Raw genomic sequence first — 13689 nt, forward strand, 5'->3', positions numbered from 1 at the left:
ATCAGGTTAAATAGAAACGGACTTAAGCTGTCTCCCTGTCTTATTCCTGTGTTTACCATTATTACTTCAGGCGCTGTCGAATTGAATTATAAATAAATGATTTTTTTTGTTAGTGAGGTGTATATTTTTATCCCCTGGTAAATTGTTTAGCTTGCAGGGTTTTGTTTTGCAGGATGTCGACTTCCAAATCACACTTGTCATATTTGAGAATACGTTTGCGGGCCATTAATTTCAATTACTTAATAATTCTCCAAAGTATGATGTCCAATTTAGCTCTATCTACAATCGTTCCTTAGAAGTCAAAAAGCAAACACGATTTGGTAAACGTGTAATTTGATTTACGGTATGAAAAAACATTAAGAAAAAGTTTTCAACGGAATTCAGCGTTTTGCTATAAGCGAAAATTTGAGGCAGATAAAATCCAGAAGAGGTTTACCGGATACATTCTCGGCGAATACGGGCCTTAGACAAGGATGCTGCTTGTCGCCAACGCTTTTTAAGATATATCTAACGAAAATATTAAAGGAATGCTGTCGGAAATGTGAACATATGGGAGCTCAAATTTGCAGAAGACATAGACGATAGGTCGTATATGATGTGCAAACTAATTTAACAATATGAAAAATTGGGACTCGAAATAAATGTCGAGAAAACTCAATATATGACGATAGGGAAATTATTTGACAAGAGAAAAAGGCGCCGTAGAGAAAACGTCAGAGTGCAAATGGGACAACATTATCACAAAAGCACAAAAAAAGGACTTTTCTTTTTGTTACTTATGCCTAATCTAGGAAAAAATGGAAAGCAAAAAATTGTCCTGACTTGGTCAAATGAGAATTATGCCCGATCATAGGTCGCCAAAGGAAATATGGAAAAGAGGAACCAAAGGAAGATCAAGAACTTGAAGCCTAATCGAAAATACCTCACAAAATAAATATGAATAGCTTACGGCCACGAAGTCTGCAAATATCAATAAACTTTAAATATCAAAAATTGGATCAAAAAATGTCTGCATTCGTCGCATTACGATTCGTTTTTATTTTTCGACGTTTAGCTGAAACGCAAATTTAACGGCCTTTCCAAAGCCCGACGAATTTCGAGCGAAAGCTGGACACGCAGCGAGCGAACGAATAACGACCTTTGTCCTCCCCGCTTCTCGGATTAATAGTCAATATTCGCAGGTATTTTTTCTCTCTGCAGCGTTCCGGCAACCAGAATTATACCCTGTTGCGTTTATTTGCATACAGCCCGAGGCTACCGTCGGCAGCGACAAAGAAAAAAATGCAAAAATGCAAAAATATCGTCGAGTCCTCGCAAATTGCCTCGGCTCGCTTTGCAATCGGCGACTCCGTCGTAACTAACATTTCGCTTTAACTAACGTTGGAAAACGGCGATTTTTTTTTTTGGTTGCCGTTTTTATTTTGTAACGTTTCACCGCCATAAAATGCAGGTCCTCTGGTCCTCTATACAAACTGTTGAACTCGGATCGATGATGATGAGTCGTTTTTCAGCTTAATATTACGTTTCCTGCGGGAAAAATTGATACGATTTTCGGATTTTCCTCTCCCGATTTGTCCGGAATCACGTCGTAATAAGCAGGCATCGTATTGAGATGCCATTGCTTTTCGAAGGTTTCGTTTATATGCATTTCTTAAAATATAATAAATTTGGTTGCAAATGGAAATGAATTCCTCCATATCTTTGTTCCATCTCTATCAATAAAAAAATTGAATATAACGACTCAGAAGGAACTTTCAGAATAATTTGGGTGTATGCGACAAATCAAAATTTCCATCCAAAAATGGCTTAGAACCTGCACTACTATACTACTTCGGTTCGGTATGTTCCGTGGGTGTAGAGGAAGAAAAAAACGTCCTGATCAGAAATATATAAGGTTGTTCGGAAAGTCATTTCGTTCTTTCCCGTCAGAGGACTTAATTACGTTCTTTCGAAACCAACTTCACACTTAAGCCGCATAACCATTATATGTCTTGAGATCTGATATTGCAAGGCTTGTGTGTGAAAAAGTTCTATTAATTCTACGCAGTAGTTTTTGGTTGGTGCCCTTTTAAATATGGAGAGCAATAAGCAGCGTTTTCGTCATATTTTACTTTTTTACTTCAGAAAATGTAAAAATGCTGTCCAAGCGAGAAAAAAATTGACGGATGTGTATGGAGAAGGCGTGTTAACAGTACGCCAGTGCCAGAACTGGTTTGCAAAATTTCGATCCGGCAATTTTGATTTCGAAGATGCACCACGGTCTGGAAGGCCGGTCGAAGCTGACAAAGATGCGATAAAGGCATTAGTTGATGCAAATCGGCGAATAACCACACGAGAGATCGGTGAGAGATTAAATTTGTCGAATTCGACTGTTTATGGCCATTTGAAAGGCATGGGCTTAACCTCGAAGCTCGATGTGTGGGTGCCCCTTGTCCTTACGGAGCGAAATTTGTGTCGTCGCGTTGACGTGTGTGATTCGCTCCTCAAACGTCCAGAAAATGATCCATTTTTGAAGCGGATTATTACTGGGGACGAAAATGGGTTGTATACAACAATGTTAAACGCAAAAGGTCATGGAGCAGAAAAGATGAACCGGCTCAAAGCGTGTCAAAAGCCAACATTCACCAAAAAAAGGTGATGCTCTCCGTTTGGTGGGATGTCAAAGGAATCGTTTTTTTTGAGCTTTTGCCGGACAATACAACGATTAATTCAGAAGTCTATTGTCATCAACTGGACAAATTGAATGATTCACTTAAAGAGAAGAGGCCCGAATTAGTCAACAGGAAGGGTGTTGTGTTCCACCAGGATAATGCGAGACCTCACACAAGTTTGGTCACTCGCCAAAAGCTTTTACAGCTTGAATAGGACGTACTGCAACATCCACCACATTCTCCAGATCTGGCGCCTTCCGACTACTATTTGTTCCGGTCCCTGCAAAATTTTTTGGATGGCAAAACCTTTACCTCAAATGAAGATGTCAAAAACCACCTGAACCAGTTTTTTGCCAGCAAAGACCAAAACTTTTATGAGAGGGGAATTATGTTACTGCCAGAAAGATGCAAAAGGTGTTGGACCAGAATGGCCAATATATAATTTAATAAAATATTTATTCATTATACGAAAACTGTCTTTCATGTTCCCCAAAAAAAAACGAAATGACTTTCCGAACAACCCAATACAATAAAGATCTCATTCTTGTTCATCATTGTCCTTGAAGATAATACAAAAAAGAATTCGAGAAAAATGTGGACAAGATACAACCGAAAAACAAATGGGACTTCGTGAGGGACTTGGCACTAGAGAAGCCTCGTGTGTATAGTCAGTACTTCTGCAGAAGTGTGGAGACCAGAGAAAGAAAGTGTAAATGTGTTTCATAAATTAAAGATTTTGCCTGCGTAACCCAAAAGAAATTACTGAGAATTCGAAACAACAACGCTACTCATAAAACGTGGAATTAGACACGGTTGTGCTGAGTCCTACCCTGTTTAATGTGTACTCAAAGTTGATATTCCAAAAAAACAAATATCATCGCAATAAATCGTAATCCGAACCAACGCACGAACATAACTGTAGATGGAATACCAATACCAAGGGTATTTGGGCAGTTGAATCAATCACACAAGACATAACTTCGTCAAATGTTACGTGCACTGCACACTTCTTCATGGTGAACGAATACAATGGATAAGCTGGAAGTGTTGACAATCGTTTGGGACGCGAGCTTTTCGATACAATAAAAAAAAGAAAATCAGCGTATATCGGTCATCTTATGAGACATTCGAGGTCAGCGCCAAAATTTCCCGACCCGACATAGATGCAGCTCCAGTATCAAGATAAAATGTTGTTTTCTTTTAAATATATATCTTAGTAGGCTGCGAAAAAAAAAATGAAGTCATGCGTCAAACAGTTTTTTATTGACAGCATTTTAAACAAGACGTGTCTGAAAAAATGTCGCAAATAAAGCAAATTCAGTATAGAGCAGTCATAAAGTTTTTGACAAAGGAAGGGTTAGCACCTAAAATTATTAATGGATGGTGTGTACGGCCAAAGTTCTTCTTCGTATTCTGTAGTGAAAGAATGGGCAAAACGTTTTCGAATAGGGCAGGAGTCCCTTGAATATGATTCAAGAACTGGTCGACCAGTGGAGGCCATAACGAAACATATTGTTGCGATTGTGGAAGAGGTGGTATTGAGTGCTCGACGTTTAAAGGTCAAGGAAATCTCAGAAATTCTGCATGCTCATTTAGGTACCCATGGTAGTGCGAGATGGGTTCCTAAAAACCTTTCGGCTAGTCAAAAACAACGCCGTGTCGAGTGTGCGCGGTCTTTTTTGGAACTCTGTGGGTCACAACTGATGTCTGTGATAGAAACTATTGTGACGGGAGATGAAACTATGGTTCTTTATCACGACCCTCTATCGAAAAAAGAATCAATTGAGTGGCGTCGTAAGGGTGAAGCACCTGCCAGTCAACAAAAAAGGTGGTGACAACGATCTTTTGCGATTGTGAAGAAATTCTTTTGGTAGATTTTAAAGAAACTAATACCACTGTCAATCATAAATATTACACAACATTATTACATAAATTGCGAGACTGTATACTTGTAAAACGTCTAGAAAAACTGACCAGAGGCGGGCGTCTTTTGAACCTGTCCATACTGCTGATGCTGTACAAGTTGCCATTTTAGAGTGTGGGTTCCAACAGATAGATCGTCCTCCCTACAATCCAGATATGGCCCCAGCGACAATTATTTGTTTGGATATTTGAAAAAGGACTTAGTGGACGACGAAGTTGAGTTAAAAGAGGCTGATTTAGCTCATTTTGCAGACAAACCAAAAGAATATTTTTTTTAAAGGAATTAAGTTATTAATAAAGAGATGTAATAAGTGTATTGAAGTTAAGGAGGATTATATTGAAAAATAATAAAAAATTATTACTCAACCTTGTTTCTTTCATAATCAGGCAAGGAAATTTTGCATCAGAGATTGGTTTGGCCTCACACACATTACTAAAAAGAGCACAAAATTGAGAAGAATTTTCCATAATTGTTGTCGATCGTCACTGAATGAAAACGAAGAAAGTTGTTTGTATTCCGCAAAATGAATAAACTAAAAAAAGCTATTAATTATTTAATTAATTAACAAATTCGTACCTCAAGAATCTGTTGTCCCGCTTATAGTTACGTAAAATAATCTGATTAAGTAATTTAAGAAAATATTAATTATAATTAAAAATATTAAAGATTGTCCTACAAGGCAAATGATAGATAATGGAATGACACAAATCAGTTACTACCCCCCCAATAAATTATCACATACCCGTGGGCGGTGATCGGGATTTACGTGAAAGCGGCCAGAAAACAAATCCGGAAACATCCAAAGGTACGTTGAAGATATTCGCACAAAAGTCTAAACCGACCAAACCAAAATCTCACCGAAAAATTCATTTATTCCAAGGAACCCATTTGAACTGTACGAAAATCAAAAATCGTCGCACAGAAAGGAGTCTCTCGCAGGGAAAATAGACTATCACTAACGGATATGATCAAGATATCCTTGTCCAACACCCAAGCAGCGCCACTGATGGTAAAAGGTTCTATCGAGGTACCCAAACACTGAAAAGTAATTAATTTTAACATAATCGTACAAAATGTTGGTGAGTGATAACGAACACCAAACGCGCACTAAATGGCAAACTGACGGAGAACGTTGTAACCCAAGAATCTTGAAAACTCTGTGGGCAAATTGATAGAATTTAACTTAGAGATACACATTTCACAGTAAGGACAATATAACCAGGTGGTCCTTGAACTGAACACATCTAGAATCACAAAGATACTTTTCCGGCAAGTGACAATATACCATTGCAGTAGGACTGAGAAAAAAAGTCTTCAAAATGACTAGAGATGACGTCACCCATAATTATAACAATGATGATCAGACTAAGGCAGAACCCATTAGCAGAAATCGGAAGTAATATTTCAAAGATAATATAAGATAATGATATTAGAGTGGGAAATCCACATGTTGTCATGGAGGCTGAAAAAGCAAGGAGGTGCGGCTGAAGTATTTTAGGAAATACGGAATATTTCGGCTTGTTTGATTATTAAAATTGCTTTTAAAATATAATTACCCACAATGCTGGATAGTTGAGGGGTGTCGTGAGATGTGAAATTGAGTTCCAAGTTATCGCGTCGAAGTGTTAGTAATAGTTTCCACGATCTCTCAATGGTGCTTAGTCCCTAAAATCGTCGTCGTTTAGGAACACCGTCTCTTCCTAATAGATAATTAATTTCACCTGCCAGAATCAGCATTAAATAGTTAACGAGGGTACTTAAGCCCACAGATTACGTCTAGATGCGCCGCCATTTATTTCGAAACTGAAATGGACGAAATCAAGTTTTTTTTGCTGCGATTAATAATTACGATAGTAGATAAACAAAGAGAGTTCAGACGAACATATCCTGAAAACACAATCGCCTCCCTCGCCTGATGATTCTTTTAAAATCCTAAATTTAAAGATATTACACGGAGTGCAGTCGGAGGATGGTCCGCTGGATCTTGTTTAATCGACCACCTGTGGCGACGGTTTCAGGGGAGACTTTTATCGAGTGGCGCGAGCGGCAGCGGCGTCCGTGAAAATTAATTAGCGCGCGAACCGGGAGGGCGACAGGTAGTTTTTTGTTTCTCAGACCGCCCGCGAAGTGCCGACATAAAAAATTCATAGTCTCGGAGACGTCGCGTCGGCCATTTTGAGTTAAAAGCGTTCCTTATTAAATTACGTTTGGAGGGATGCTTTATTACGGAACTTTGTCGGTGGACGACGTTCGCGAGCCAAGCGGGTCACGAAAAAAGAAAGAGATAACATGGAACACTCCAGTCAGTGTAATTATGCAGTTACCAAAAATGATCCGTATGTCCTGGCTGCATTGCTTCCATCCAGTAACAATTGCTCTGACTGGATTTTATCAAATTTTGACGTAACGGAACGATAACGAACGGATAACGACGATAATATTGACCAGCTCGCAGTAAAATGACAGCGATGGACGGTAACGGGACCTACTGACCCCTGATATAGTACAAGGGGCTGGTAAACGATATTAACGCTCACATCATATGAATTTTTATTATAAAGGCAAGCTTTTGTCTGAGTTTGCAGGCTGCGTAATGGGTCAAAGGTACTAGATGTTAAACCAGGAATGCAGAAATCAAAATTATCTGTAGCTTACATTGATATGTCCCTAAAATCTCCCATAATGAAACGGTGTAAAACGCACACTAAGCGTAACTTACCGAAACTACCTAAAAAAATCACTAAAGCTAAACGAAAAAGTGTGAAAAGGACAGTGAAAAATAGAAACCCATCACCAAAAAGTATGGAAACGCTACGTGGATATTGGTTATACATATATGGTCAAGGATTCCCAGGAAATTTTCTTAGTCATTTAAACTCTATACTCTTTTAGATATTTTCATCAATAGAGAATCAGACGCAACATTGACGTTTTTCCATTCTGATGGTCATGTCTTTTAATTCGTTTGTGTTGTTTTACAAAAGGTGCCCAAAAACTAACCATCGGAGAAAAAGTATAGTAAGCAACATGTTTGGTAAAATCGTTGGATAATAACTATTTTCAGAAAACTATTTTTTTTACGATTATGTTAAAAAACACCTGGTTACAAGTTAAACAATCGCAATGGCGCCAGTTATAGCTAAATTGATAGGCTAGGAAAATACTTTTTAATGACTCCAAGGTTATTAATTAAAATATTGACATTTATTTACGACAAAAATCACACCCGTACCCCTTCCAATGCACTTATTATTGTAACATATTTTGTTTTGGTTCAGCTTTCTTTAAATTATTTATCAAAGACCGATTATCGCACTTGTTGCATAATATACTATAATCACAACCTTCCAAAGACAATGAGTCCGATAGCAACGCCACACTTGCCACTGTTATCCTTCCTCGAATTCAAAACTTCGCTGAGAACACATCGAAAGGAAATATAACTTTAGAACCAGATTGTCCAAAAACCTCTCAACATCTTCGATTTGTTAAAGGCAAAATTGCTTTTGAAGTACGAGGAGGAGCATTTTATTTATATGCGGTAAGCAATACATACAAAAAGTCTTAACACTACCAGAAATTAACTCATTAGCAGTGGCCGAACACATTCATGAAAATGGGCATCAAATGTTATTCGAATAAACTAAATTTTTTTCATTTAATAAATTGATGCACCAAAGAAAAATCCGAGATTCCATGGACATCTATAAGCAACCAAACAATCTTAGCCGCTACTCAGGTCTTTACTATTCACCAAGCACAATGAGTACAATGCGAGCAAGTATGAGTTAAGCTCTGATGAAGCCAACAGCATGATTGGCAAGACGTCATCAAGTTTGATTTATAAACAAACGGCGCAGAAGGAATGCAGAAGATTTGTAAAGACTGAATTACATTTTCCCTCTCTAACTTAACACTGACAGGCCAAACAACGATCTGTTGACCACTTCCTTATGATTTCTTAATAGAGGTTTTAACCTCCTTAAGCTGCCATTCTTGATGAAATATCTCAGTATCTGTGTTAGCTTCCTGCAAGACCAGGCAAAAGTTTGACTCTATAATGAAAATCCGTTTAACTGTGAGTATCAATATCATTTACCCGCTTCCTCTACTATATCGGGGGTGTTATATTTGTAAAGTACATTTTTTTTGAAAAAAAAAACAAGTGTCATTGTGACGTGACCCGCGAGCAAAACGCTAGATTCAACAAACTTACCCTTTTTGGAGGCGTGGAAGCTGTCTTGCGGCGGAATTTTTTCAATTTGCGCGCTGAGCTTCGACCGGGGCAATATGGCACGGTCGCTGTTTATTTTCTCGACAGCGTATCTGAAGGCTATTTCTTGTTTATCGTCGCTCGGGTGAAAGAGACCGCCTGAAAAACCGATATCGACTTTAATAATATACATCCCGATTTGAATACCGAACGAAATCGTCAACGCGATGTTCCGCCGCGGTTCGCGACAAAAAAAAAATTACGAATGGCTGTCGTAACCGGGAAAGTTTTGAAAAAATTATTACTTATTCAGTGGGAAGTTGTTTGCGGAATGAACTGCTGCGGTGGTCGGAACTGATTTTATATTTCACTAAGTGAAACGGCCGATATCGAGTTTCATAAGTCATAATAATAATTGATAGTTGAATATTAATAATATCAATGTTAAATTTATTTTTATTCTTTGGGTATTTTTCCATGTACATACGATCATTCCAATTAATACTATTTACGAAACTTCCGGATTCCTTCTGCGTCGCTTGTTGTTGAGTCGAATTTCCTGATGTTTGGCTGACTGGCAGAGCTTAATTGGATGATTGGCGAAACGTTAGCAAGTTCGACTCAACAACAACAGACGTAGAAGAAATCCAGAATTTATTTAAATAGTAGCTATAATATCATTCAGTATACGCAATCAGGCTGGAGGCAGATTGAATTACTAGTACGTCTCCCTTAAAAGCCGGCGATTACATATTCATTACTAGCGATGTAGGTTTAAATAACTGTTTAATGTTGCTCGACTAGCGAAGCCCTTGACGCACTTTACCGCCATTTGTTATTCATTAAATTAAAGCATTTTGCACTTGGGAACAGTGCTGTGGAGTTTCTCAAAAGTTACATCTCCGATGGGTACCAAAGAATACATTATAATAACAATTATTCTGATTATGTCCGTATGTCCAAAATGAACATAGCATAACTTTACTGACTGTACAAATTTAGGTACGCTTTGAAGACGTATCCTTTTTAGTCCAAAAGTCGTTCCATTAATTTTGGATCCTCTGTGTGAAACACATCCATTAAGTTAAAAAAATATTGTAACATAGTTTACAGGCTTGCCTGACTTCAGAAAGAAAAATTCAGCCTTCAGCGTCTTCAGAATACCTGCCTGAGATTCTCTTATGGTAGGTTTGATCATATTTCAAGTTTTAGTTTCAACTAAGAATATTACCACCGTGCGAAATCCAATCTATTTACTTGAGAAACTTACTCGTGGTTCGAATGTCGAATCCCAAGCGTAATTCAGTCCAATTAAAACCCTGCTTTAGCTACAACGCGACCGAAGTTTACAATAAACTTTCTCTCCGACTTAGATCAGTAACATTATTAACTACTTTTAAACTAGAACTTGAGCAATATAGTGCCTGGAAAGCATAAAGACCATTTATTAATAATATTATATAACAAGGTGCCCTAATACTAAAATTTACAAAAGTACGCTAAGGACACAGTTACCTTTATTTTAAAGAGTAAGTAAATCCAAAAAATGAAAACCAAAAAGAAAGTAAAAACAAATTTAATTCACTTTGATTGCAAAGAGCTTACCGTTTACACTTGTTACATTTGCTTCATACCAAACGCTTAATAGATTGCCGTTATATCTAAAGTTCATATAAACTATTGTTGAACGTTTTCAACTCTATTGGGGACTCCATATCTCGCTGGAGAATTCAAGATGGCACCGCACATAGGCATTACGCAGTATGCTTGGCGTATCATCTTAAAATTCTTTACTAACCCTTATAATAATCCCCAAGTTTTAATACGCTTTTTTCACTATGTTTTCAACATGACTTTTGAAACTCACTCTGGTGCCTATAATTATTCCAAGATCCCTGCTATGGTGTCCTTTTTAATACTTACACCATAAAAATGACTAATCTGACGAAATAGAAAAAAATGATGTCGATCGATAGTCCATAATATCAATCTTACTGCCACTCTGATAAACAGGTACTATTTTTTCACATTTGTTTAAAAAAGGTCTGGGCAATACCCAGAGTTTATAGTAACAAAATAAATAAGAACTAATAGATTTTCACGAAATTATATATCTTCACATGACAATTGTTTTGTTGTTTTTGTTTTTAATGCGGATCTTGTACTAAAATTTATATTGGACAAAGAGGTAGATACTTCAAGAAACGCATTAACGAACATAAAAGAGCGTTTAAAAACAAAAGTCATTATTCTAATTATGCTACACACTTAAACACAGAAAAATACATTTTGGAGATTAACAAAATGAAACATTCAGAGGTATTGTTTAACGATCAATTAGATTTAAATACCTGTCCTTTATTGAACTTCTCATAACAACATTAATTAAGGTCATTTTTTGATATATATAGTAGCAGGTAGTTTGTAAATATTACATTTGATAAAGACACGATATATAATTTCGTGAAAATCTGAACTTTTAGTTCTTATTTATTTTTTTAAATGGATTTCCATCAAGCAAAAGCCACCTCAATTCAAGTTTATAGTAACCGTGTAACACAGCATATCTTAACAGTTTCAAAAACAACCTCGAATTATAACTTTCGATGAAAATATAATAAACTGAGCATCGTAGCAGCGCAGATTGTGGATGAACGTCAAACAATTATTAACGAGTTTCGCTAGTCGGCACGCCCAACCGAAACTCCGACAAAAAGAGGGGAAACTTCGCTTCCGAAGGGATTTGCATGGAGGCAACAACCTGCCCGCCTTTTCGGGGTTGTCGGCCGTTCCTGTCGGGGCAGAACAAATAAATTGCACCCGACTTAAGCGGCCATAAAGGCAATTGCGGAAGCCGTTAGTAAGTCGAGCGAAACACAACTCGAACTACTCAATTAAACCGTTATTCCAAACCCTAAACTATTCCTGAGTCCGAACCCGAACGCTCCCGCTAACGATTTTTATCTCTCTCATCCTCAGTATAATCGGTGAAGCCATTAGCGTCACTACCGGTTCTGATGTGCATCAACAATTTACCTAATATATACTAATTTATCTTGATAACATTTTAATTGGCTGTAATTTTTTTATTTTTAGAGATATCAAGGAAAATTAAAAAAAAAATAAAATGTGCGGTTAGTAGCCAAGTTTCTTTCCAAACAAAACACTATCAATTTTGTGACATATAAGCCTACATCATATTTTTTTTAATGGAACACCCTGTACATTATACATGTGTTTAATAATATCTTATTCAGGTCACATATGGCAGAATTTAGAATAGTTAAAAGTTAAAGATGTAGGTTTATATGTCACAATATTGATAGTGTTTTTTTATACGTCACTACTACTTACCCTACATTTCGTTTTTTTTTTTACCCTGATATCTCTAAAAACAAAAAGTTACAGTCAATTCAACTGTGAGCAAAATCAAATGCATTTATTTGCTAAAATTATCTTTGAGAAACTGATTAGGTGTTTTCAAAAATATTTCGGCGTTGTTAACGTACTTTAACGTCCATTAAAGATCGTTTTACTGAAAGCCAACACAAGAGAATTACAAAAATTCCAATGAATTAATAATAACGACATGGAAAACAAAAAAATCGATTCCAACTATGATAAAAATAACGTAATACAAAAAATGATCCTTATTTTTGGGAGGTATATAAATCCTTAAAAAACAAGGATAAGATGTCTATCTCTACTACTAAGAATTTCGAAAAATAAATCCAGATATTGCTAGAAATTGTTAGCGCTGAGAAAAATCATTAAACAACCAAAGCAATAAGTCATTACCGGATTCGTCAAAACATCAAACTGATTACTTGCGTAAAATACCATCGAAACAATCCAGTTTCTTTTTGTCTCCAGTTAGAGTTTACAAAGTTTTCAATGCTATCAGAAATCTAAAAAATTCAGCCTCAACTGATTATATTAACGTAAGCACTATTACGCTGCAGGAAACTGTCAATATATTGGCAGCTAGAGAACTATAGTCCTATATCCATTATGGTGACCTTTTTTAAGATAATGGAGAGGAGAGCCGCTTCTCAGTGAGGCCCCGTTTGGTTTCAAGTCCGCTGAGCAATTTTAAAGAATGTGAACATCATAGTTGGGGGCTTGGAGGGTGGCTCGTACCCTGTTCTTACGGTGTGTGATTGGTCCGGGCCCTTCGATTGTGTTTCCCAAAATTTACTACTTAAGAAACCTTCGATCTATGGTATTAGAGGAACTCAGCTGTGGCTCTTCGAATAAGTCTGTTTTTCAATTTTGGGATCAACACTGTGTGTGATCTACACTGAACTTTGCAATTTTGTGATACAAACCAACAGCGTAATATTTGCGGACGGCACCTCTACCGACCATCGCTGAGAATATTTTGGCCGTTGCCCAAAGTTGGTGTACTGCTGCATCTGGGAAGTGTAAGTTTATAAATAAATGTAGGTTGTTGGGTATTACAACTGACGACTCGGCTGACTGTGAGGTCTAAGTTGTCTAGTTCACACACACACACATAGTAGGGTAGTGCTCTGGGAGAGTTGCAGCGATGCCATTTTTATCTTTCGCCTTCAAAAGAGTCGGCCACTGCCACTGAAGCCTCTTCCTCCTCTCTATGTTTACCACAGTTTGCTGGAGACTCGTAGGAGGAGAGATTTCTGAACTCTACATCATGATATACATGATCACCAGACGAGATCAAGTAACTTAGTAAGAATTTGACATTGTGGTCTATCTATATCTGTATCTATATCTATATCTACAAATAAAATACACATTATAAAAAGGAATATATATGAATTATGGATCAGAGTATTATTAGTGTAGTGTTTTGACGTGTGATTATACAATTTTCGGTGGTCTGTAATTTTGTTGAATGTCGAAATGTTTTAATATTTTGA

General features: G+C 37.1%; 1 protein-coding gene across 2 annotated transcripts in view; it reads right to left on the bottom strand.

Annotated features, from left to right (window-relative positions):
- The window catches only part of LOC132701259 (glutamate receptor ionotropic, kainate 2), a 143897-nt gene that overhangs the window by 41843 nt on the left and 88365 nt on the right, over positions 1 to 13689 (bottom strand). For both annotated transcript variants that reach the window (XM_060669050.1, XM_060669049.1), the window contains exon 3: positions 8792 to 8947. In XM_060669050.1, the coding sequence (XP_060525033.1) occupies positions 8792 to 8947 (156 nt within the window). The remainder of the gene's footprint in view (positions 1 to 8791; positions 8948 to 13689) is intronic.

The sequence above is a fragment of the Cylas formicarius genome, unplaced genomic scaffold (assembly GCF_029955315.1).
Source record: "Cylas formicarius isolate icCylForm1 unplaced genomic scaffold, icCylForm1.1 PGA_scaffold_4__25_contigs__length_36172078, whole genome shotgun sequence".
In the NCBI taxonomy this organism is placed as follows: domain Eukaryota; kingdom Metazoa; phylum Arthropoda; class Insecta; order Coleoptera; family Brentidae; genus Cylas; species Cylas formicarius.